The sequence below is a fragment of the Peromyscus eremicus genome, chromosome 23, assembly GCF_949786415.1.
Source record: "Peromyscus eremicus chromosome 23, PerEre_H2_v1, whole genome shotgun sequence".
In the NCBI taxonomy this organism is placed as follows: Eukaryota; Metazoa; Chordata; class Mammalia; order Rodentia; family Cricetidae; genus Peromyscus; species Peromyscus eremicus.
The window spans coordinates 2,689,125-2,715,905 of NC_081438.1; the positions used below are offsets into that span (position 1 = coordinate 2,689,125).

A 26,781-nucleotide genomic window follows, 5' to 3' on the forward strand; every position below is an offset into this window, starting at 1 on the left:
TCTGGAGGGGGAGAAAAAGCCTTTGAAACCAAAATGCCTGAATCAATGTGTCTCTCTTGGCCCATTCAGGACAAAGGACAGAGTCTCCCCCTGGGAACAGAGAGCCTTAGGGTGTCTGGCTCAGAGTATCTGGGATTGGACAATCAAGCCTACGTGAAGAAAGGTTTGCAGACATCAGTGGGTCCCTTCCTACCCCAGCCACGCTCCACAAGACACCATCTCCATCTGACCCGACTTCCAGTCTCCTTTGCTTTAAAGTCGGGATGCAGATGGCACTGTGTTTGAAATTTTTCATTTCATTGGCTCCGCATCATTGAGTTTTCACATATTCATCAATTTTGTGTCAAGAACCTGTGCACCTAATTACACCAGGGCTATTCTAGGGGCTGCCCCTTGAGGGAACCAGCCCAGCTCTCATCCCCAACAAGCTGGCCTACCCTGAGATGGGCATGTCTGATGAGAAAGAATGTGAGGTCAGGTGGTGGAGAAGAATAAAGGAGTGCAGATAATATGGGGTATTGTTTTACACAAGGTGGTGGTCAGAGAGGGCCCCGAGGCTCAAAGGATGTGGGGAAGTCCACCCATTGTGCTGGGATGAGGTGGAAGGGTGCCCTGGTGCACGGACGGAACTGACAGTACACAGCCCCCGGGTGGGGGTGCCCATTGCACGTTCAAGGAGCCACAGAGAGGTTCGCCTAACTGTGCACTGTTCCCCTTTCATGACCATAGCCTAGGGCAGGCTCCTGTATTTTTAAAAAGATCTTTTTAACTTCATAGTTTTGGAGGCTAGAGGTTCAAACAGCATGCTATGGAGTTTCTCTGGGATTTCCTTGGCTACATTATACTGTGGTAGGGGTGTGTGTGTGTGTGTGTGTGTGTGTGTGTGTGTGTGTGTACATGTAATCCTGTTTATGACTGTTACAATGTACAGACAGGTAGACCATGTTACTAATACGCAGGCCTACATCACATATGTATGCGTATATGTGTAAACATTGTATTTAACCTGATAGTTCCCCCTGCATTTAATAGATGTTAGCACATGTTTGTAACCTCCTAAAACAGCCCCAGGCATTGTGATTGCCTGGCAAAGAAGGTGGAGCCCCTCCCAGCTGGTATAGACAGACTCCCACAAGGCAGGACTCACCCCCATCCCCACCCCCTGCCTCCTTACCATCAGCCTCAGCCGCCTTTTTCTCAAAGGCTGTGCGTAGACGCTCAAGTACCACACTGTCACTGGACCCTTCCACCCGGACTTCTTCATCCAAGACCCAGAAGAGGCCCCTGGCATCCTCAGCCCCTCTTCCAGCTGGGAAGTGGACCTGGTGGAAGATGCTGAGAGTCAGTTGGGGATGTCTCCTCCCAGCCCTCAGGACTAAGCATGCCTGGAGGGCCCTGTGATTCTGCTTGGGCTTCACTCTCACTACTGAAGCCAAGCACTGCCTGCAAAGGACCTGAAACCTCCTGCCTCCATCTTTTTTTTTTTTTTTTTTTTTTTTTATGTATACAGCATGTATGACTGTGGGCCAGAAGAGGGCACCAGATGTCATTACAGATGGTTGTGAGCCACCATGTGGTCACTGGGAATTGAACTCAGGACCTCTGGAAGAGCAGTCAGTGCTCTTAACGTCTGAGCCATCTCTCCAGCCCCTCCTGCCTCCATCTTTAACTCCTATGTGACCCCGGACAATCTACTGTACCCTACTGAGACTTGTTTCCTCGGGTGTAAAACGGAGCCTGGACAGGCCTTCCCCAGAGGGCTGCCCTGGGGATCTAAGAAGGATGTGACTGCTTGTGATTCCTCCCTGCCACACACACACACACACACACACACACACACACACACACACACAGGGAGCTGGGGTATGCGCACAGCCAGCCCAACATATCACTCCCTCTTAGAAATCTTGGTATTTTATTATACTGAGATCTCAGGGCATAAATTTAAAGAGACAAGCACTCAAGGAATATTCTAGAGAATATGATTTCATAGCAGACATGGAATTTCAAAGCTAACCACGGCAACCTTTCCAGGAAACCTGTGGGTTTGCCTGTTGGTATACGAGAGGGACCTGGTGAGGTTTGAGTTGGCACAAGAACACAATGGGCTGGGTACAGATGGGGGAGGGGGTGTGGCAATGCCAGCCAACCCCGTGTGCCTGGGGCCCTGGGCTGAATCAGGGCTCTGGTGACCTTTCAGTCTCTAAAGCCTGGAGAGATCAAGGGACATATTCCATATTCAGGGTCGCACGGTGGTCCCCAGGGACAAACCTAGAGGGCCGTTGGCCTTCATCACTGGGCTCAAGATGGACAAGCTGGTCCATCCTCAGGAGAGGCCCCCAGAAGCCACAGCTCAGGTCCCTCGGACCACTGCGCACTCCCAGCTGACCCTTGCAGACAGATGATGGACAGGTAAGGAAACCTGTAGTGAGAACAGCTCCAGACCTTCTACTGGGGGGGGGGGGCCTCAGCACACAGCCACTCCCCAGGGCTGTGGGGGAAGAGGCTTCACAAGGGCGGTTGGTACACTGTGGCCAGGAGGAGCCGTGGCAGCAGGAGGCAGGATGAGGAAGTGCAGCCTGGCGCATCCTAAGGCAGAAGGGCCCCTGACAGGACCCCTCTGTCACACTCAGTCACAAGGTGCTTGCTGTTCAACGTTTTGGTGAGGTTATACCCACTCAGAGAAACACACTGTACCCACTTTGGAGAAACGGACACTGAGGCTGAGAGAGGTGAAAAGCTGGGCTTGAGGCCATCAAGATTGAACCCATGCCTGCATTGCTCCATAGCTCACGAATTTTCACACCAAAAAGCGAAGGGCCGAAAATACAAATAAGACGCCAGGGTCACAGGTCAAAGGTCTGCGACAAGGGTGAGCTGGCTGGGGTACTAATCACTAAGTTTGGGGACTGAGAATGGTGTTGGTGTGAGTCCTCTCCCACAGAAGCCTGTCTGCCCCCAAGGTTGTCCCCCGACTCCAGGATCTGCAGCTGAATCCCAGATGGCCCCGGGTGGGAGCCGCGGAGCCCCAGAGCGTTTGGGCCACATGAGTCTGGTGTAAGATATTTCGGTGGCACAGAGCTGAGTGGCAGGCCTTAGGCCCCCAAGGCATCTCCACATCCACACCCCACATCAATCCATGTTGCTAACTATTCCTGGGAAATCCTGGTTCAGAGAGCTTGGATAATGGGCATCCCAAAGCCCGTACACTGTGGTTTCATGTCTGAGAGCCCCAGGGCCCTGGATGCTCTCTTACCTGGGAGGGGTTATGATCCACAACAGCCACCGTAGTTCCTGGAGAGGATTCTGGGAGGTCAAAGTGAACAGGAATGCCTTCCTGAAATTCATAGGGTATGTACATTAGTTCCCTCCTAAGCTTGGTGGGTAGAAAAAAAAAAAGTGCCAGGCAGTGGTGGCACACGCCTTTAATCCTAGCTCCCAGAGGCAGAGCCAGGCGGATCTTTGTGAGTTCAAGGCCAGCCTGGGATACCAAGTGAGTTCCAGGAAAGGTGCAAAGCTACACAGAGAAACCCTGTCTCAAAAAACAAAAAAAAAAAAAAAGTAAGAAAGAAAAAAAAGTGAAGATTCCAACGCTATTAAGCCATCCTTTCAAAGTTAGTTTTAAAATTGTCCTGAAATGTACGTAACAGACACTTTGCCCCGCCGATCGTTTGTAGATTGGTGGCATTGATGCTGGGATGCAACCATCTCCACTGTCCCCCAGAACTTTTAAAATCAACCGTGTGCACATTAACCGTGTTTGATAAGAGCTTTTAATGTGTGCTGACAGTTTTCACCCTATGAAATGAAAACGGCCCACTACACAGCTGCCCACACTTCCCGTGTGCTAAAACTGTAGATAATCTGACCTTCCAGCCCTGTGACTTTGCAGTCGGCACCCCACATAGGAGGCACCACATAGCATGTATCCTTTGGCGCCTGGTTCGCGTCACTTAGCAGAATGTCCTCAAAGTTTGCCCACGCTGTAGCAGGCACCAGAGTTAATGTCCTAAGATCGGGTGATGTCCCACGGAGCCTGTAGGCCATGTTTTCTTGATCTGTGCTTGCACTGGACACTTGGGTGGGTGACCTAGCACAGCCCTCTGCAGTGACTAGTGCTGTTACGGACATGGGTGTAGAAACATGTCTTTAAAAATGTTTGGGGTGTGTACCCAGAAGTGGACCACAGGCCCCAGAGCCACGTCCAGACCCAAGTGCCATCCTGGTTCCCTGGAGACTTTCTGAGCAATGACAGAAGGGCCTCTCAGTGCTGCATCTTCAAGGCAGTTTATTGGACAGATGTGCTGTCCGCAGTGACAACAGATATAGGAATATCACCCTCAGTTTCCCATGTGATGAAATCAAGGGTCAGAGAAGGCGCTCAGGCTTTGCAAGGCCACACAGCCAGTCAATGCCAGATGTAGAGTGAGACTCTCCAACCCATAATTATTCTTACGTGTCTGACCCATGTTGGCTCCAACTAAAGGAATAGCTGTGACTCCAGTGCCCCTTACCCTACAGAGGGCAAGATGGTCGTTTCTATCACCCTCCCTGAGCACTCACTGGAGGAGCACTCACTGGAGGAGCACTCACTGCAGGAGCACTCACTGGAGGAGCACTCACTGCAGGAGCACTCACTGCAGGAGCACTCACTGCAGGAGCACTCACTGCAGGAGCACCTGGGGTCCCGACCTCATCATCACCCAGGAAGTGGACACACACTGTGTCCATCTGGAGACGTTCTCTTTGTACACACACTCAGGGTTTGTGTGTCCCTCTGTGCTGACAGTTTGTGCCCCCTCTGATGGCTATCACGGACACAGGAAGAAAGGCCAGTCAGAGGCACCTGGGTCTTATGTGTTCCTGGCCCACAAGCTAACGGTTTATGGAAGGTCCCACAGAAGGCCTGTGGCCAGGCGCATACACCTGAGACTCGGTTAGAAATGGCTGCTTGTGCCCCCCACCCCGAAGGGTGGTCACCCTTGTGTCTGTACACAGCAGCAGCTCGTGAGGGGCCATCTGCACCAGGGCAGAGGTGGAGGAAGTCAGAGCTGGAGCAAGGTGCTCTGTAGGCGATGCAGACCACTTGGGGTGGGTATTCACTCCACCTGTTTGGCCTCACCCCTGGGCCCAGGCCTGGGAGGCCCCGGTCTAGCTAACACACACCTCTTGGTATCTCTCCAGAGTCGAGACAAAGGTCCTGTGGTAGAACAGCAGCTGTAAGCGCTCCTGGGCGTAATTGTAACACAGCTCCTCGAAGGTGGCCGCCCGGTCTTTGCCCTGGTGCCGAGGATTCTGAAAGCCGGGAGAGTCGACCACCATGATGGAGGCCATAGACAGATGGTGGGAGGAGAAAGATCTGGGGAGAGAAGAGGAAAGCTCTGAGTTTACGTGGAGTCTACTGATTCAAGCAGAGATGGAGAAACTGAGGCAGCACTCTAGGCGGATTTGGAGATATGGCAGATCTGGCTTCCAATCCAAGCTCACCATTCACAGCCTGTGTGACCCCCAGGCACGTTACTTAACCTCTCTGAGCATGACTTTGCCCAGCTGTTAAAAGGTGACAGGAGTGAGCTGGTCCAGGGCTGCCGTGAAGGAAGTGGGGTTTAAGTGACATCGTGTCCTGCGATGCGGGAATGCAGCAAGCTTTCGGCAAATGTGGCTTCTCCGTCAGGCCCCGAGTCAGAAGCCGCCTGACAAATTCCCTCTCTTTCCCCACGGCACACCATAACTGAGAAACCCATACTGTGTATGTTTTATAGAGGTGTGTGTGGTGTTTTTGTTTTGAGCTATCGCCTCCCCGGATACTCCCAATGCTTCTGTCAGGGAAGACAGCCTGGGTTGCTTGAATCAAAAGGCAGGATGGAAAGACTCTGAAGCCCAGGCTGCCATCCTACTCCGCCACAGAGGGGCTGTGGGTTTCTGGGGAGCCGTCTGACCTCTCTGGTGCTTGGTTGTGAAATGATTAAAGGCAGAGGCTAGCTCCAAAGGCCTCTGGGAGAATGGGATGTCACACCACACCTGCTGCCATGGCCATGCAGCTGGCCCTGTGATTGGCGCTCATCAAAGTCCCCAGCTCTCGTCACCACCAGCAACATCCGCCGTCAGATCCGGAGAGCATGCTTTGAACCTTAGCTCTCCATTCTCCTTATGAGGACTTTTCTATCTATAAAACGTGGTCAAGAGGGGCAGCCGCCGCAGAGACGTGTGTGAGAAGAGGGTGAAGTTGGGGAGGCAGGCACCTGAAGAGACCATAAACCCTCCCGGTGACCTCCCTTCTCATCAAAGCCTCTATGGTGGAGATGCCGGCAGGCCCAGGGCAGGAGAGGTGACCGCTCTGCTGCCCTTCCTCAGAGCACCATGATCCCTTGGTTTCTAGATAAGGTGCCCGCGCCTCCCGACGGATGGTAATTACTCAGACAGCGATAAAGGGAGTCGACTCCAAGGCCCTGGTGACTGGAGATCCCGGCTGCTCGGTTGCTACACAGCAGCAGCTCATCCCTAACAGGATTCGGAAGTCTAATTACGCCACGCACTCTTGCGGAGAAGGGGCCCCCTCCCCGTGTTCCCCACGGGTCATGCTGGAGCTGCTCAATGGGCTTCTGGAGACGCTGGGCTTGGAGCAGACCGCCACATTCCCTGCACTGCCACCGAGCAGGCCATCCTGCCATTCTGTCCTACGTGTCCCGCACTCCAGAAAGGAGAAGTTAGAAAAATAAATGACAAGAGCAGCGTGCTGGGAGAGAGCTGCTGAGGGTGACATCTTACTGGCTCCCCCTCCACACCTCCTTCCATCCCATCTGTGCACTGGACAGGTGTGAGCAGGAATCATTAGGACCGGCCCCAGCCCTCAGCAGGTGTTCCCAAATCCAGAAGTTTTGTTGGCGTGTGTGTGTGTGTGTGTGTGTGTGTGTGTGCGTGCGTGTGTGTGTGTGTGTGTGTGTGTGTGCACATGGGTGTGCACGTGTATATGCATGCATGTGTGTGTGTGTGTGCACATGGGTGTGCACGTGTATATGCGTGCATGTGTATGTGTGTGTGTGTTTGTATGTGTATATAGAGGCCAGAGGTTCATGTTGGGTGTCATCTGCTGTTGCTCATCTCCACACTTTCTGAGGCAGGTTTCCTCACCGAACGTGGAGCTCGGTGCTTTGGCTCGCCAACAATCTGCCTGGCTTCCCCTCCGCAGCGCTGGGATTACAGGTGTGTGCCTTCATGCCTGTTTTTTTAGGTGTGTGCTGGGCTCTAAACTTCGTCCCCTGGCTTGAGAGGGGGAACGCTGCCTACTGAGCTGTGCTCCCAGGCCCTGCTGTGGGTACTTTCACCATTAGAACCTGATTTCGATGTCTTGCTCACTTCTTCTAATTTCCCAATAAGCCGGGAGGAAACAGCGACTTTCAAGTTATGGAGACCAGAGAGGTAAATGGACTTGGTGAAGCCACACAGCAAGGGTGAGATTTAAACCCAGCTCTGCCTTACAAGTCCCCACTCTGTTCAAAGTATCCTATTCTGCAAAATGTCTCTGGTTTGTGCCCAATGTGCACTGCAGGAGGCCTGGGCTCAGCCTGACAAGGGCCCCGTTACCTGTTGATGAGAGAGACCACAGCCGCGAAGAGCTCTTGGTACAGGCCGGAGGCCATCCCCTCCACACACTCCACACCCGTCATCTTGAGCCCTGGGACTGGGGAGACAGGAAAGGATCAGTATTCGGAGGTCACGACCTCTCCCAGGGCCAAGGGCATCGACAGGGAGCAGCCAGGGTCACTGGAGTGAGAAGCCACATCCCTCAGGGCTCAAATAATGTGCACGTGGCTTTAAGAAAGGTGCTAACATCCTAGTGGAACCCCAAGGCGTCCCCCAGCACACACCACGCCTCAGATGTTCCTCGGAGCCACTGAAATCTTTGGATAAGAATAGCTCCCGTGGGCTAACACATGTGAATATCTGTGTCCAGCTGGTGGAACTACATGGGAAGGATTAGGAGCTGTGACCTTGTAGGAGGAGGTGTGGTCTTTAAGGTTTCAAAAGGCTGGAAAAATTCCCCGTTAGCTCTCTCTGCCATGCTAGGGGCTCGAGGTGTGAGCATTCTGCTGCTGTCCCAGCCCGTCACCTGCCGCCATGCCAAACGCTCTCTTTTAGCAGCTACACTGGTGACGGTGTCTTACCACAGTGATAGAAAAGTAACCAACACACCACTCTATTTTGGACGTGGTGTCATAATCCACGCTCAGTCCTCAGCGTGGCACTATCTCAAGAGGGCAGAAACTTGAAGAGGCAGAGCCTGGAGGGGGTTGCGAGGTCACTAGGAATATGTCTTTGAATGGTGGGACCCTTGATTGCGCTCTCAGCCCAAATGACCCTGGTGAATGTGACCAGCTCCCTTCCTTTGCACAGCACAGAGACCTGACTGCAGAGTTGCACCTTAAGGGAGATGCCCTGACACCCCCGCCCTTCAGCCCACCGCCAGCTCGGGTCTGGGCATAAAGCGTCCCCTTTATACTTATACTTTATACCTATACTTGGCTTTTGTAGTCATTATTTTAAACTATGTCTCCCTTCTGAGACTGGGAGTGCCCCAGAGTGAGGAACCATCCCTGGGGCAGGGCTTTCAGTCTCTGGACCAGGCACAGAATGGAAGCATGCACGATGTTCATTGTGCCTGTTTCTCTGGAAGCAGTCAAGGCTCATACTCAGGCTCGATCACTTCATTCCTAAGATTTTACTCATGGGAAATATTCTGAGCAGCACAGCAGTCTGGGTTCACAGAGTATTCCAATTGTTTGAATTGGCCAGCATGGCTTTGTTGAGATAACTTGGCCACCCAAGCAAAGACAATTGGACTCCGTCAACACCGAAGCCCGAGTCGGGCACAGAAGGGTGGGAAACAGGAGAAGACCTCTCTCCAGTGGTGGGGCATGGAGGAACTTAGCAGGTCTCAGACTTGACTGAACACAGGGGCACAAGTGTGTCCCATGAAAGCAGCTGGCCTGGACGAGGCTGTGTGGCGGAGAGCGGCCAGTCACAGCTCCTGACCTTCCACCCTGTTCCCTTCATAGAACTGGAATCCACTTCCCCTCAAGAAAAACACTCCCGCTTCACATTCTACACGGCCTGCCCACTGCTGCTCCCAAGCATTTCCCATCTTCCCTTTATCTCCATCCCCGCCCTGGGCTGTTGCTAGGCAACCCACAGCCTCACAGCATTGATCTGAGGCACACTGGTCCCTTGTCTGTCTCTGAGACCTTTGCTGGACAGACCAACGCAGACTCAAGAAGTGGGGTGTCTGTCTTTCTGTCTGCCCATCCGTCTTGTGTGCACTCTGTGCCCACCTCTTTTTATGTGTGTGCAGCACACGTATCCATGTGTGCACATGCTGCTCACCTATGCCCATGTGTGCACACATCTGTGGACATGGGCGTGCACACACCAGCGTGCTGTTCCTGTGTGTGGTGTGCTCTGAATGAGAGGAAGAGGCAGCAGAGTACAAGCCGGAGAGAAACAGAAGAGCCGTCCACCTCATCGGAAGGTCGACGGCTCCAGGGACCCACAGGGCAGAGGTCTGTCCCCAGGTCAGCTCAGACAGCCCCTGCTCCTCCTCCTCACAAGCCCTGCTGTCCCACAAAGCACACCTCTGTCTTCTACAACCACAGCCTCAGGGCCCTGGAGAGCCCCGCTCGCGGGTACAGCCCTCTCACCTGTCCAGAGAAATACCCAGACTTGTCCCCAGGGCTCCTCAGGCCCAATCCAAGATGGCGTCCCTGCGCTTACTGTGTTAGCTCAGTGTGAACCCTAGACCCAGCATCTGTCCCTATTCCCCTTCTCACCTAGTGACTGTGTGTGTGTGTGTGTGTAAGTGTGTGTGAGTATGTTTGTGTGTGTGTGTTTTTATGTGAGTGTGTGAGTGTGTGCATTTGTGTGTGTGAGTGTTTGTGTGTATGTGTATGAGTGTATGTGTGTGTGTGCATTTGTGAGTATGTGAATGTGTGTGTGTGTGTATATGTGTGTGTTTGTATGTATGTGTGCATTTGTGTGTGTTTGTGTGTTTGTGTGCGTATGTGTGTGAGTGTATGTGTGTGTGTGCATTTGTGAGTATATGAGTATATGCGTGTTTGTGTGTGTGTGTGTGTGTGTGTGTGTGTGTGCCTGTGAAGGCCAGAAGGTCACACTGGTGTCTCCTTCCATCACTTTGTGCCTCATTTTTTTTTTTGAGACAAGGCCTCTGGCTGACCCCGGAACTCACAGACTCAGTGGGCCCCAGAGCCTTGTCTCTGCTTCCACAGGGCTGACATGCACTGCTGTGCCCAGCTCCTAGGTGGGTCCTCGGGAATCCAAACTCAGGGTCTCACACTTGCACGGCGGGAACTCTGCCCTCTGAGTCATGTCCCAGCCCTCGCCTGCGGTTTCTACAAGTTCTCAGCTCTCCTCCTCCTCCTCCTCCTCCTCCTCCTCCTCCTCCTCCTCCTCCTCCCTCAGCTTTCCAGCTAAGATTTCCTGAGAACAAGGTAAGCCTCATCCTTCCCCGTGAAGCCACTCCTCAGTCATTGCAAACTGCGCGTACTGAGAGGCCCCTGCCCTCCAGCCTCTCCCACATCCCTCCAGGTTCCAGACAAGCCAGCCTGGCTCTCATCCCTCACACAGGTAGGCCTGCCTCCCCCTCCTGTCAAGAGTTCCACAAACAGGAACCACAACGGAAACACATCAGCCTTTGGGCACTGCCTAACTGTCCCCTCTCCCGGCACAGAGGACCCACCCAGGGCTCAGCAGCCTCCATGGTTACTGGCCAGAGAGAGCTGTTTGGCCATAAGCACTAGACAGGGAAAGAACCATTTCCTTTTCCACCAACGCTGGTGCTCCCTGGCCCGGCCCCTGTGCGCAGAGACGTCTTGATGAACACGGGAAAGCGTGACGCACAGCCCCCAGTGCGGCTGCTGCGAGGAGCCAGGCACCCACCCAGCGTGTGGCCTTGAGGGCTTGGTACCTGAGCAGGCGTCGTTGGCCTCCAGGCCCTGGCGCTGTGGCCCTGATGTCATCTGCTCGATAATCTGCCGCAGGTGGTGCTTGAAGGTGGCCGTATTCAGCTCCTCGTAGTCACAGCCCAGGGCCTCGGCAGCGTGGCTGGCCCACTCAAACCGCATGAACTGCTTCCGGCCACTGTGCGGAGGAGGGTGAGGAAGAGGTGTGGGGTGAGATGCCAGGCACAGGGTGGCGGCGTGCCCAAGAACACCCCGGGTAGTCCTGCCACCACCCCATCTATTTTACTAAGGTACTAAATATAACAAAGGGAAACACCCTGAATGGAGAACAGGGTAGAGTTAGGACATCCCCACCATGTGTTTATTTATGTGCACATCCACTACCTCTTGACCCCTGCCTACCCACTCAACCACTTATCCAGTTCCCCAGCCACACATCCAACCAGCCACCTGTATGTTCAGCACCTATTTATGGAGCACCTTTGATGTGACAGAAAGTCACACACAGTGACCGCGCTCATGCATCTCACAGTCCAGTGAGGGGGCTGGGCACGAAGCAAGCAGATGGACAGACAGACAAGCAAGATGACGTCAGGCGGTACACATTGTAAGAAGAAACCAAAGCAGAATGATGGACAGAGAGGTGGAGGTTGTGTTGGTGTCTGTCGGTCAGAGGAACCCTGGGGAGATGTGACCAGTAAGGAGCCTAGAGGTGAGGAGCCAGTGCCAAGGCCCTGGGGTAGAGATGAGCGTGGCAGGGAGGAGGGCAGCAGAGTGAAGGTCTTCAGAGACTTGGGAAGCTGGTGAGGGGTGTGAGGTCACTGAAAACCCTCCCTGACTCTGTGTAGCACAGACAGTGCTCACAGATGGGGTTAAGGAAAAAGGGGGTGAAAAACTAGCCCACAAGATGCTGTGAAGTCATTTCTAACGCGCTGTTACACTGACAAAAGTGGGGAGGGGATGGCGAGATGGCTCAGCGGGTGAGGGGCTTGCCACCAAGCCTGAAAGACCAGAGTTCAATCCCCAGGTCCCACAGGCCGGAATGCATGAACTAACTCCTACAGGCTTTCTACACACACCACACAAAGAAACAGATATTTTAATTTTTTTTAAATTACATGACAAACAGAAATGTAGTTAGACGGTAATCGTGACAGGGTGAAGAACTGACATTTTCTAAATTCTCGACAGTAGCTGTGGACGGATGTTGTGATCCAAATACAAATAACCGACTAATTAAAACAAATCACAGTGCGCTCCTTCCCAGCGCTCCCTGTCTCCGGTCTTCTTGTGAACGTGTACACAAACCGCAGCTACCTGCGGACGTCCCTCTGTCCCCCAGGTGACTGCCGGGACCAGTGAGCCACGGAGACGTCTGACAATCAGGGCGAAGTTGGAAAGCTGGGGGAGGTTCCGCCTGAGACTTTAACCAGTGCTGCCTGGGGAGAACCACGGGTACCGGCTGCTTCCTGGGTGTTTCCGTGTGCCAGCTACACAGGGACGCTCACCACAAGTGCCGCTTCCCAATGCGGTGAAACTGTGGCTCGGGGGTCAGTCAACAATGATGGCATGGATGATGATGGTGCTGATAGTGATGGTGGTGATGGTGGTGATGGTGATAGTGGTGATGGTGATGGTGGTGATGATGGTGGTGATGATGGTGATGGTGATAGTGGTGATGGTGATGGTGATGGTGGTGATGATGGTGGTGATGATGGTGATGGTGGTGGTGGTGATGATGGTGGTGATGGTGGTGATGGTGGTGGTGGTGGTGGTGGTGGTGGTGGTGGTGGTGGTGGTGATGGTGATGGTGATGATGGTGGTGATGGTGATGATGGTGGTGATGGTGGTGGTGGTGGTGATGGTGGTGATGGTGGTGATGGTGATGGTGGTGATGGTGGTGATGGTGATGATGGTGGTGATGGTGATGATGGTGGTGATGGTGATGATGGTGGTGATGGTGCTGGTGATGGTGCTGGTGATGGTGCTAGTGATGGTGGGGATGATGGTAGTGGTGAGTATGGTGTTAACAATAAGGGCAGTGACTATAATGATTATACTTTATGGACCTTATCTTATTGAACATGCCATATTTTTCAGCTCACCTCATTTGGAACTCTGTTGCCCATGGAGATATCTTGGTACGTGTTAGCCCATCTACTGTTTATCATCACTGTTAAATTTCCACGAGCATCCTAGCGCTGCTACCATTTGTACTTTTTTGTTGATTATTCCTGTGAGACAGGGTCTCTCCACTCAGCCCAGGCTCACCATAGAGTCTGAGCTCTCAGTCTCCTGCCTTCACCTCGGCTGCGGAGCTGGGTGGTCACTGAGAGATGAGACAAATAACTCAGGGAATCACCAGACAACAGACAGCCACCGAGTGGAAGAACTTCCTGACACCAAAGCCCAGCCTTCAGATGCCACCTTTAGCAAACTCGGCACGGCCCGAGGACCCAGCTCCACATTCCCCGACACGTACCCAGTCGTCTATTTCTCTTAGACAAAAACATTGTGAAAGGAGACGTTAGTTCTCTCTCTGAAGTGAGAATCATTGTCAGCCGTCACGACAGAAAGCAGAAATAAACACAATTCGGGGACCAGTGGGCCATTAGATTCTAATTAGATCCGTTGCCTCCGGGGCTGAAGCCGACTCTCTCTCTTTGTTAAAAAGGGAGCTGAGCAGGCCTTAGAGATAGGCTGGAAGGCCCGTTACCCCAGAAGAGGATTCCTTCTTCATGGGCATGGGCGCTGCTCACACTAACAGGAGGTGACTTCCCCACGGGTATGTCTTGTCCTCCCCTGACCCCCACCATGCACATCTGCTCTGGAGTCCCTGCCCCCATCAAGCCCTACGGTGACTGGCCCGGCCTCAAGGGGCTTGTGAAGCTGGGGAGGGGGTTGGAGTTGAGGTTTCTGGGAGGAGCTGAGGATTCTGAGAGGGTCCTCTGGGCTCTGTGGGTCCTCATGGCCTACGGGCACATTTCCAGGTTCTGATGAAGGGCCTCCAGCTAGTGGAACCAAAGTGGCCTGTTGGGAGCTTGGCCAGTAGCATAGGAGCTTAACCAAAACTTGACTCCTCTGACTTTGCTCAAATGGGGCAGTGGCCCCAGCCCAGCCCAGGAAGGCCAAGGACTCAGAGGTCCTGCCTGACGGGGAGAGAGACGGAACTGGGTGAGATCACCAGGAGGAATCAGCCTCAGATTCCAAATTCTACCACTGCCTTTCCCAGCTGACTACTGCTCCGGCAGCTGCACAGTTATCATGATCCATGAAAGACCACAAGAGCCTCCAAGATCCTTTAAGAATCTGGGTGGAGACAGACAGGAACGTCCAGCACACTGTCATTGCAATTCCACCTGTAAACTCCAGGGCGCGCTCTTTTCCAGGTCCCTGCAGTGCAGAGCGCCCCCTGCAGGTCTGTCGGCTGCCCCGGGAAACAGCTGTGTACCAAGGAGACCGAGACCGCTAGCATTGGAGAACAGCATCAGCATCACCTCTGGGGGCCCTCAGTTGACTAAGGCTACTTCTCTACTGAAAGGAGATTGTGTTAGCCCAGTGTCTGCAACCAACGCCCTCTAAGGCCAGGGACATCGCTGTGCTCCTCAAAAGGCCACCCCTGAGGTTGCACAAGCGGGGATGGAGGTTCCCAGCGTCTGGAAGAACAAGGACATCCCTGGGTTTGATCCCTTCCCCCACGAAGCCATCAGTTAACAGTAATGACAGCCATAGAGATTTGAGCATGACTTACATGCCAGGGACACCGCCTGGGCCTCGTCTGTGGATGCTTACAAGAACCCTCCGGGAGAATGCGCAGATAGAAAGACAACTACGCATGCGCAAGTTTCCCGTCCAGGGGGCTATCAGAAGGGGCTTGGAGCCTGGCCAGGCCCTGTGGAGAAGCTGCTAGGCTCTTCCGCCTTCCACGGAGGCATGGAGAACTGAGGGCTCCTTACTGTCACCAAGCTCCTGCCTTGGACTTGTGATGAGTCACCCAGAGAGGAGTGAGTCCAGGAGTGGATGGGCTGGTGGCTGATGGCCCGCCCTGGTCACCCTGCTCTTGCCTCCCCCTCCCAAGACTTGGGAAACAGAATGAACATCCGACCCTCTGCCCCCGGGGAGCCAGCCATGTGGACCATCAGAAGAGCGGGACAACTTCAAGCTGAAGATAAAACCAGAGGGAGCTGGGCAGAGGGACAGGAAGGGACTGTCAGATCAGAACTAGTTCTGACAGGGAGCAAGGAGGGCCCACAGTAGCCTGACGCTCTTCTCGCTATCCTCTAGGGGTGCAGAGGCTGCACCTGAAATATCCCCTGGGCACAGAGGGCACTCCCCAGTATGCACTGGATTGCCGGCCATTTCTTGGGTTTCTGGAGAGAAACAAGCCTCCTCTGTGACTAGGGGACAGACAGGGCTGACCCTTCCTCCCCAGATCTCTTGCTCAGCCCTTCCTGGCGCCTTCTAGCCTCCTATCACACGTGGCTCAGCATCTTCACCCCATCAAGGTACCAAACCAAGGAAAGGCTCAGGAGGGGCCACCGGCCATGATCGCAGAAACCAATGTCTAGCTGGGTTCCCCTCCAAATGGCGGCGGCCAAGGAAAGAGAGTCCAGAGAGGAAGCCAACCTCTCAGCAAGCTGCCTTCTCTCCTGCCATCTCGTTTATTCCCCAGAGGCTACCTGCATGTCCGACAGCCCAGGCTCAAGCCATCAGCAACCTGGGCAGGCAGGGCTGACTCAGTGGTTCTCAGTGACAACAGAGGTGTGGGACAGGGCAAGATGGCCTCAGCGTTGGGTGCAGGTCTCCCCAAAGTTCATCTAGCATACTAGAGAGAAAAGTGACTCCTGGGCTGCAGAGGTGGCCCAGTCAGTAAAGTCCTGAGTTCAGATCCCCAGCACCCATGGGAAAAAGCCAGGTGCCCAGGTGTGGCAGCACAGACCTGTAATCCCGGCACTGGAGAGGTGGAGATGGAAGCCTGTGGCTTGCTGGCCTTGGCTAGCTAGTCTGGCCGAAGTGGAATGCCCAGATTCAATGAGAGGCATTGTTCCAAAAACAATAAGGTGGAGAGAATGAGGAGAGCAGCCAGTCACCTCTGGCCTCCAATGTCACAGACAGCTGTACACACACACACCGAGGAATATGAGTCCTGTATCATATCCGTGTCACAGCCTGGCTAAGTGTCACAGCTGCAGGACTTCGCGGAGCCTATACAGCAGCTCTTGTGAGCCTCCAGCAAGGGAAGTCCTTTTTAACCTAATTTAACCTTCCAATGCCTTCACAGAGTCTGTGGCAGTTCCCATGTCCCATCAGACACTGGTCTGGGAAATTCTGGTTCAGCTGAAAGAGCCTCCCAGGGTTACTTTGTCTCCAGAGCTACTGGGCAGGGGAAGCTTGAATAGAGAGGACAAAGGAGGAAGAAGAGAGGAAAAAATGGAAGTTGCAAGAGAAGATCCTGGGGTTGCAGAGTCTATGACTCAAATCTACCTGCAGAGGCAAGGTTTGAGGGGGCGGGGAGGGAAGAGGGGGAGGGAGGAGAGAGGGAGGGAGAGAGCACTCATGTAAGTGCACAGTAGCACAGCTATTGTCCCTGAGCACCAGTGGGTTCAATTGCCATCAATTACTGTGACCTCCTGCATTTATTAATAACCAAGTTATTTCTCCTTCCGACAATAGCCGAGTTGTTCCTGATTACTCAACATTATGGGGCTTATTTATAACGCCGGAGCATCTGGCTCCGACTGCCTCACACAGAGATTTACAATTCCAAAGCCTGGGAAGACGGAGGCCACCTGCAGAGAGGAGATAAGCTCAGAGGGCTGTGGCTGCCACAAGAAGAACAGGAGTCGGCTCCAGAGACAAAGCCGCTGGTTCAAATCCCACCTCCACCGCTCGGTGCCACGCGACACCCTGAGATGTCGGGCTGACTCTCAGATGCTCAGTCAAAATGAGGACAGCGATGGTCAGAAGAGAGCATGGGTGAAGACTTGGCAAGGTTGTGGGTACCCTGGATCTGCACCCCAGGGCCATCTACCCTTGTGAAAGATGCCTCAGGAAGAACAGGTCCTCAGCAGAAGCCTTCCATGAAGTCCAGCCAAGTGCTGTCGCAAACACCGTGAGAAATGTGCCCCCCCCCTCACTCTTACAGAGCTTCCTGCTTCTTAGGGATCCTACCCTGACACTGTCCACCCTCAGGTAACACACAGCTCCGCCCACCCACATGATTCCTTCCGCCGGCTTTGGAGGAAGCTGGCATCAGCATCCAGCCCTGCTGCTTGCACATCTGGACAAAACCATCTAGAAACTGCCGTTGAGTTATGCATGACCCAGCAGGAATCAGCATCATACCTAAGGCTGGGGCGGGTGGGCGGGCGGGGGGGCGGGGCAGCACTTGCACCTGATGGTGTTCTGGGAGGTGACACTCCTGTGAGCACTTCAGGGAGGGTAACTTTAGACCCATCCCAGCAGGCTTTGGTGCAGGATTTCTCAGGGGATCCAGTGTGTGCCCTGTGCACTGAGAATTCACAAGAGGAAAGGAAGGTCTCTCATACTAACATAACCAAGACTTCAGGGGGCAGTGGCTGACAGGGACTCTTCATGGTGCTGGGGGACTGTGGGAAGAGGCAGAGGCCAGAGCTCCAAAGACAGTTTCAGTATCCTTGTGGTAGCTCGAGCAAGAGACGTCTCCTTTCTGGGCCTTGGTCTTTTTATCGGTAAGATGGGTTGGCCGCTTTCCCACTGGGTCATTTAAGAGTAACGTTAGACGCCGGGTGTAAAGCCAGCTTGCAGTGTCCCTACACAGGGGCCACAGCTGTGGAGCAGAATGCTCAGGGAGTCCTCAGCCGGAAGGTGTCACACAAAGTCGCAGCAGGACCAACAGCAGAGAGAGACCAACAGCAGATCCACGAGTGACTTAACAGAGTCCACTCTGCTAGAAAAGGAGGCACCAGGAGGGACTTGCATCTAGCTGAGCCCAGTCCAGAACCCTTTCAACGGCCACATGCTCTTTGCAACAGCAGGCCACATGGGTCACTCCACACACCCCTTCGAAACTACTCCATCACCACCACCATCATGATTGCCGTTATCATAACCGTCACGGTCATCAGCATCACCACGACCATTAGGACCACTGTCATCACCGCATTACAACCATCACCACCCTCATCACTACCATCAGCACCACATCGAGTGGGTGTGAAGCTGTTCAAGCAGCACTTAGCAGCCGGTAACCACTAAGGGACATCGGCGTCCACTATTATCCAGAGAAACAGCATAAAGTAGAGGGGCCCCCCTGCCGCAGCTTCCACACTCACCCCCAAGGCCGGGAGCTGCCAGGAGTTTTGCCTTCCAGCCCCAGCCACTTTGGGGAGTTCATTTTTCAGAAACGTCTAATTGTTTCCATCCCGGAGCAGCCATCCCTGCTTAATGAATGAATTCAATATGCTCAGAAAATGCAGAATAAACCCTTGCCTGTGGGCCCAGAATAGGCCTGCTGCACAGCTGCCGAGACAGAAGCCAAGCCACCAGCTGGGACAGGGCGGACAGGCACAGACCGGCGGTGGCGGCCTGGAGAAGCATGTGGGAAGAGGGGACGGGGAGGGGCTGGGTCTCAGTAACGCTGGGCTCCAGGACGGATTGATGGAGTCTCCACAATGCCCGGTCACATGCCAGCCCACAGCTGTCCAGCTACCAGGCCAGGGCAGGGGTTTAGGTGGGATCTCAGACTCCAGGCCTCACGTGGAGAAAGAAGAGAGGACCAGATGCACAGACCCTGCATGCTACGACTCCCAGATCATCCTCCCTACGTCTGTTTCATACGTTCAGTGCCTGTAGGAACCCTGTGGGCCAACCCGAGGCTGTTGCCTTCCGGGAACCCTTCTCCTCCCGTCCCCAGCATCATGCACTTTCCATAGGCAATCTATGAGTCTAGAAAAAGGAGGGTGGTGTCCCAGCACAGCTGCCGTCCTGTAGACACAGAGTAGGAAAGAAGGGAGAGAGGGGGACTGGAGAGATGGAGCCGTGGGTAAGAGCACTGGCCGCTCTTGCAGAGGACCTGGGTTTGGGTCCCGGTATCCAAGCGGTGGCTCACAACTGCCTGGAACTCCATTTCCAGAGCATCCAACACCCTCTTCTGGCCCCCAGGGCACCAGGCAGGCGTGAACATGATGAAGGGGGAGAAGGAGGGGAAGGGGGACTTCCGGCTTCATCTCATCGATGTGACAAGTACCATGACCAAAAGCCACTTAGGGGATGAAAAGGCACTGCTGTGTCCTGAGGGCAGCGGGATGCGGGAGTGTGAAGGAGCTTTGCTGGCTGGTACTGAATCCTTTCCGAGTGTTTCTGTTTTCCATAGGCACTAACTGTGGGTGGGACCACAGCCAGGAAACAGCAGAGAGAGGGTTGTCTGTCCACAAGGAAGACGCTGCCTTGTGTCCATGCTCGCTCCTGTGCTCAGGGCCTCCCCAGCCTAAGGTGCATCCACCCACCTCCTCCAACCCCCGCGTGGACTGTCTTTGCAAGTCTCCAACAAAAGATGGGGTGCTGGGTCCTTGTCGTTAGTGACACTGTGTAGTGAGCCCCTTAGGGCCCCAAATTATAGCCCCATTCATTCAGGGCCTGGCATCTTTACGATGGTGGTGGGGAGTTGGCTGTGGCCTTGCGCCTCGCTTCTATCCCCACCGCCAGCCACTCCTGGGCTTATGTATGGTCTGACTATGTCGTATATTAGGCAATGGGTCAATGCTAAGCAGGCCGGTGAATTTAGTGAAGGGCAAATAAATTAAACACGCTTCTGGCCTTCACAGAGGAAAGGGGCCAAGCCATATAAGCCAGAGACATGAGCATCCCTCATCCCGGCTGCCAGGAGGGATTCTGTTTGCTGTGGCTCCTCTTTGTACAGCAGGGAGGGTCGGCAGGCACATGACACACAGCTCCACTTCCTGTCGAGAGCGATAGGACCACAGGATATGGGGAGGAATGAAGACAGGCTCAAGTTCCCTCACCGGGTAGAACTTCCGGTTGATGATAATCATATCAGCATTAAGGAAACTGGTGGGGCTGTAAATGGTCAGATTAAAGGAAGTCAGTCTTGCAAGTGTGCTGGCGTGGGCATTACTGTCACATTTTACAGGTGACAACGTTGAATCCCCAAGGACAGAGAGTTATCCCAGTTGGGAAGGCCAGCCTAGTCTTGGGAACACCCTCCATTGTGCTCAGCTGAACCTCTAAAGCAGTGTTGTAGGGACATCGGAGGATTAGATGGAACCAAGAATGGGCCCCTACAAAAGAAGGTGGCACTCTGAGCACCCAGGATGCATCTTGGGATGAGCACAGCCAGGCAGCCTTAAGGAAACTTTAGAGACAGACCCTGAGTTCAACACCATAGGATGCTGTTGGACTTTGGTACCACAAAACAACAACTCTGAGCCTTGATATCTGGAGCCACAGTGACCCCTTCTCTGTCTGCCAGGTCAGCTCTGAAAACCAAAAGAGAAAAAGCATGTAAAGCCGCCCACCCATGCCAGCCTTAGCTGGAGAGAGGGAGCAGCCAGATTCTGGGATGATTTTGTTCACAGAGATGCTTTTTGGGCAAAGGGTACGGTCTTGGGTTTTATGCTCATGCAACCAGGGGCCTCAAGATGGAGAAATGGAGACCAGTGCACATTCCAAGAGCAAATAGATTGCCCCCTGGAGAAGCGTCCTTGGGAGACATGAGAAGACCCCCGTTAGTCTCTGTCCCCTCAGCAGGAGCTGGGGAGTGTGAGGCGGGACATCACCAGATGCAGTTTACAGAGCTGACTCTCGCACCCAAGACACCGGCAGGGCTAGGCGAGTCACACAGCAGACCCGAGACACATTGACAGCTCAGGTTCTGCTCAAGGCCAAGGTGACAGTGACAGACACAGCTTCCCTGGTATCCAGGGACGCTATGAGGGAAGCCAGCGCGCTCATCTCTGGAGGTGGGATTCGCCTCCTTTGGCCCTTGACACGTTTAGCCTATAGAAAAGGATAAAGCACCACAGCTCAGAAAAGTAACAGTCTCCATCACTGTCATAGCAAACATGCACTTGGGGTCGAGGACCCTCCAGGACCCGCAAAACCCAAGCACCTCACACGGAGAGATCTGACGCCATGAGCAGAATGGAGCCGCCCACCTGGTCCAGGGCAACTCGGCCTGTATAGTTTCTGTCAGCCACATGTAGAAAGCACCCACATGGGGAGCCTCATGCCGGGGACCCAAGGTGAGCCCTTTGATATTATAAATGCCCCAACTGTTAGGATATAATGACTAAGGCCCAGAGTCTGGGGCTAACAGGAACCCTGGATGGATTCAAATGGGCCTCAAAAGACTGTGCCCTGACCACTGTCCCGCACTGTCCTCGGCCTTCTGAACAGTCTGACCAGCTGCAGATGAGCACTGCAGGGGGAGTCTGAGCCTGCCATTCACCAGCACCTCCCCTGAAGTGAGGAGTAACGTCGTTCAGGGTGCAGGGCTTCACTCAGGGAAGGCATTTCACAGCTGTGCCCCACGGAGCCCACCCGGCCTCAGGGACTCAGGGCGGAACGGCGACCAAAGAGCTTCACAAGGACAAGAGAGTCCCAGTTCTGTGGACGTCTGTGGCATGGGGCAACTCTGCAGTTCCTAACTGTGGAACTGTGGTGGGACGGCCTATGGGGAGGGGCAAAGAAAGGCCTGAGGCCCAGCCTGGTGGCCGCCAAGGGAGGCAGGAGAGAAAGGTGAGGACCTACCCAGGCCGGGGGTGGGGATCCCGGGTCACAGGAGCGTCACACAAAGCTCCACTGAAGTCAACCTGCGGGGCTTGGCTTTCCCTGTGAAATGCCATCAGAACGATGGCTGCCACCCCACATCATTACCACCCCACTCGTCATGTTGTCCCCAAACTGCAGAGACGCCACACGGCCTGTGACCACTCATCTCGGGGATTACGGGAAAACAAGGTTGCAACTGCCACGTGGTGCCTGATGAGCGGCTCCCATTTCCTCACGTAGAGAATGTAGGCAGACAAGAATGGGTGTGCATGAGTCCCACGTGGGGTGCCAACTCTTGTTGGCCTAACCTCTGTGCACAGAGTGGAGACCCTCATGAGCCCACTGTCACATGCGTCCATGTCTGTGTGTCTGTGCACCTGTGTGCGTGTGCAGGCAGAGGCCAGAGACCAGCATCAGGCCTTCTGCCCAGTCTCTCTCCACCTTGTTCTTGGAGACAGAGTCCCTCACTGAACCTGGAGATCAGTGTTAGAGCTAGAATGTCTGGTCAGCAAGCCCACTGGGGATACGAATGGCAGCCGCTGTGTCCAGCTCCTGTGGGTGACGGGGATCCAAGCTCAGGTCCCTGTGTTTCCATGGCAAAGCACTTTACCAACAGGGTCACCTCACAGCCCCCCTCCCCGCTCTCATTTTACAGGGGGGAAACTGAGGCAGAGCTCCCCAGCAGCCACTCTTCTCATCCACAGCATGATTGGCAGTCAGACCACGTAGGCCAATGTCCTCGACACTTCCCAGAGCATCGGTGCATGCCGTCACGCTGTCGGTTCACAAAACCCCCGTCCGGTCAGGAGACCCCCACATCTTCCCACCCAGACCATGTTGGTTTCAAGGCCCCCACAGCGGGCTGAGGAGGCACAGGCGGGATCCCTGATTAATGAAAATGAGCCTAATATATCTCAGAGCGATCTGTTATGACACAAAGCAGAGGCGTTGACACACGACCGTGGATTTTTAATAGCTGATTCTAGAACAACCCATTATGAAATCTCCCAATACAGAAAAATACAGTAAATCACGGGGCAGGGCTTCCGGGCAGACTGACACTGGCTCTCTGTAAAACAATGTAGAGGGTGGGCAGGAGGGGGGAGGGAGGAGGAAGGAATTACTGCCATAATCATGAGTTAATAAAATATTTATAGACATGGGTTTCTCCCTTATCATCCTGGGCATGTCCACGCAAGGCAGCTTCTGAAAGCTCAGTGGAGGGGATGCCCACCTGCCCCAGGAGGAGAGGGAGTTGAGCTGAGCCCCTCTCTACCATGGCAGGGTGACTGCAGGCTAGCCCAGCTGGAGGCAAAGAGCACACCCAGTTGACATGGAAAGGCGGAGCCAGCTGGTCCACAGCCTTCTCTTCCTCACCCACCTCTTCCTCATCCTCCTCACCTACCATCTCCTTCTCTTCCTGCTGAACCTGCCCAAGATGGCAGCAAGCCTCCTCCAGAAAGCCCTTCCCACTGAGTGCAGCCCAGAGCTGTCAGTCAAGGAGTCCTAGCCTATCAGAACCAAGAGTTGGTCACGTGATCAATTCTAGCCTCTTCCTAACTCCTGGGTGAGGCCCCCTTTGCCATGGCTACACTCAAGGCAAGACCATCATGGGCACCAAGGACCGGCGTTCTTAGAAGCTACAGGAAAGGACATGAGAACCGAGAAGGAAATGCACGTGATGGAGGAAACGAGGATAAGGTGACATTGTCATGGGAGTAAAGGCCAGAGCCACAGAGCGGAGAGGGGCATGTGCCCGAGAGCCTTCCCGGGTGTGGCCGCACAGAGCCTGCTCAGGACACTGGCGCCCAGCACTAGCAGAGGAGAGGCTGGACCCCTGTAATGTATGCCACCAAGATGTGGACGTCTGTCCCAGTGCCACAGCAGTGAGGGACACAAGAAGCCACTGCGACCATCCAAACACAGATGTGTAAACAGGCAAACGCCTGTTGTGAAGAGCTCACAGGGAGGGCGGCACCGCCAGAGCATCAGTGCGGGGGAGGGCTGAGGAGGAAAGGGCAAAGACGCCAAAGACACCAGTGGAGAGACACAAACAGCAAGCTGTCAATCACAGCCGGTGGGGATGACTGGCAGAGCCCAGCACATGTGGCGGGGACAGCCGTCCGAGGCATGGGCAACCTCTGCCCGGAGCCTACGGCTGCTCCGGCCAGCAGAAGCCATCAGCAACTTAAAGCCATTAAAATGGCATACAACCAGGGCCGGGGAAATGACTCAGTGTGCAATGTCGCTGCTCACAAGTGTGCGGCCCTGAGTTCAAGTCCTGGCACTCATGTGCACAAGCCAGGCACCGTGGCCTGTCGCTAACCCAGAGCTTGGAAGTGGAAACAGAAGAGGGATGCAATGGCCGGGTCTACCCTGACTGGGCAGCTCAGACCAGTGAGAGACCCTGTCTGAAAACCCGAGGTGGACGGCACCTGAAGAAGCTGTCCTAAGGCTTCCCCTGTCCTACACACATGCACACACATACACACACACACACACACACACACACACACACGCACACACACACACACACATGCACACAAACATATACACAGACCACATACACAAGCACATGCACGCACACACACATATCCGCGTGCGCGCGCGCGCACGCACACACACACACCTGCTCTCATACACACACACACTTACATACAATTCTAAATTCAGTTCCTCACAAGTGCTCTACAGCCCTATGTGCCTGGTGACCACTGTGACAGACAGTAGGATGACTGGGTCTCCAACAGGTTCTCATGGGCGGTGCTAGGAACTCTGGGACAGGAGAGGTGACAAGCAGAGCCTGTCCCCGCCGTCCTGAGAGAGAGGCCACATCAGAGGACAGCTGGCAGGAGGACCCACCATACCTTTGCACGCGCCTGCTGCACCCAGGTGGTAGATGGCTGCCAGCACCCGCCAGATGGCTCGCTGCTCCTCCTCCGCGATGCCCAGCAGCTCCATGGCGCCCCGGAGCTGGGAAAACGCGGCTGCGGCCTTCTGCTTGTCTTCAGGCTGAGGGAAGGGGAGAAGAGAGAAAGGCCGTCATGGTGGAGAGACTGGAATTCACAGCTCAGAGATGAGGTCAGACTGCAGGGCGCACGGTCGGTTTACGACCGCGGTAAATTACCCACGGTTAAGCCAGGCTGGGCTTGGCAGCCACGTTCAGACTTCTGGGAAGGTTGTAAATGTCATGTGTGTCCGGTTTGGGGAGCAGGGTAGGTTTTATTCATTCTGGAAGGATTTATCGGGGCTCCGATTTGCGCCGAGCTCTGGTCTGGATGCCGGGATAAAGGAGCCCAAGCTCAACTCCGAACAACATAAAAGCTATGGTGTGTTGGGAAGCGGGCTGCAGGGCGGATCCCAGGCCTCAGCAGGGACACAGGAGGTCACAGAGGAGGGGCAGGAACTGCGGGAGCTTGAAAGGTGGGTGTGGGGAACTGACCAAATAACCCAATAACGGACTGAAGGAAGGAGATGGCGGCAGGGGGCTGACCAAAGGGGACCCAGAACTGGTTATTAGTGGAGGTGCGTGAGGCAAAGAAGGAAGGCGGACAAGGCCTGAGACGGTCCTCGGTCCGCCACGAAGGCCACAGACACAGTTCCAAGGAGCAAAAGTTTCCAGCCGAGATGGTTAAGTACTGAGACCTGACCCCACTTCCATTTCTGCACCCGCGGCAGACACCACGGATCCATCAAGATTCCACGGCAAGCCCGTGGACCCGGATTCATTTCACAGCAACACCTTGTGCCACCAAACCCCAAGGTCTGCCTCGGAAGCTGGAACAGTGTTTGCTCCCCCCCTCCTCCGACAAAGGGAAGTTGACAAAGAATGTGAAGCCGGGAAGAATGGCCCAGTGAGATGTTTATGGGTGATTGAGCTTCAAGTATCATTTTTTCCTCTTTTTGTTAGATTTATAGCTCTAATTATATTTGACTGAATATTAAAATTAATCTGAAAGTAGTCCCGTGTATGAGCCATCTGGCTGAGGACATACACCCTGGAAGCCTGGAAGGCAGAGAAAGGGAGGCAGGAACAGAAGTCCTTTATCAGTAACCTCCACAGCACATAATGGGAGACCACTTTGTACCTGATCCAAGTAAAGAATTTGGGTGACACAGGGCAGGGCAGCCTGTTAGCGATGACAGGTCCTTGAATTTTGTAGAGTCCCAGGCCCAGAGAGGGCACGGCATGTGCCAAAGGTCACACAGCAAATTAACTGCAGACATCAGAGCAGAGGCTTCCCCGAGTCCCGCCCACGCCGCTTCCTTTCTCCTCCAGCCCCCGCAGAAAACGGAGAGACGGATCCTCTGACATCAGACATCAAAGCGGGCGGTGACATTGAGAGATTCGCCTTGGAAGTGTTTCAATTAACAGCAGACGCGAGTCCCCGCGCTCCGGGCCACCACGGAACCACCAAGTCCCTAGCAACCAGGGGCTCAGCCTAGCAACCGCAGCTGCTCCTCCACGGGGAAGGACGGGGAAGGGAGGATTCTCAGGACAAGCGCCCCCCCGCCCGGTTATTTATGAGATTTCAAAGTGGCGGGGAAGGGACGCGGCAGAGGACGGGACGCGAGATGACTGCGGCTCCCGAGGTCAGCAAGGAGCGCTTGATTTTGAACGACAGGTAGAACCCCGTCACTCAGCACTTCGCTGTCCTGAGAGGGTGGGAGACTCCCGGGAAGCCCCACCCCTCTCTCCTCTGCACCCCACGTCTCTTTGGAAACAGAACGTGAGTTAGCAAGCAGATGTTTTCCCGTCCAACGAACGGGATGAGGCTCGGGGCGACGGCCAGAGAGCCCGTTGTTCTTTACGCAATCACACAACGCCCCAACCAGTCTGCTCTTCGGTAAAAAACCATGAAACCAGAAGTGAGTCAAATGAGCAGATATGTCGCCCTTCCCACCCACCCCCACCCCCAGTGAGCTGGGTACTCGGAGTGAAGCTCAGCAGGAAGTGATGAATGCAGACTGGGTGGGAGTACTACACAGCAAAGAAAAAGAACAAGCCAATGGCATAGCCACTCGTGTGTAAGGCTTC

The 26,781-nt window shown here is 54.3% G+C and overlaps 1 protein-coding gene across 1 annotated transcript in view; it reads right to left on the reverse strand.

Moving 5' to 3' along the window:
- Positions 1-26,781, reverse strand: part of LOC131898538 (unconventional myosin-XVIIIb-like) — a 175,846-nt gene that overhangs the window by 144,805 nt on the left and 4,260 nt on the right. Inside the window, exons 4-9 of the mRNA XM_059249728.1 lie at positions 24,577-24,755; positions 10,979-11,151; positions 7,585-7,675; positions 5,167-5,359; positions 3,257-3,337; positions 1,160-1,322 (exon numbers count right to left, since the gene is read on the reverse strand). Of these exons, the coding sequence (XP_059105711.1) occupies positions 1,160-1,322; positions 3,257-3,337; positions 5,167-5,359; positions 7,585-7,675; positions 10,979-11,151; positions 24,577-24,755 (880 nt within the window). The remainder of the gene's footprint in view (positions 1-1,159; positions 1,323-3,256; positions 3,338-5,166; positions 5,360-7,584; positions 7,676-10,978; positions 11,152-24,576; positions 24,756-26,781) is intronic.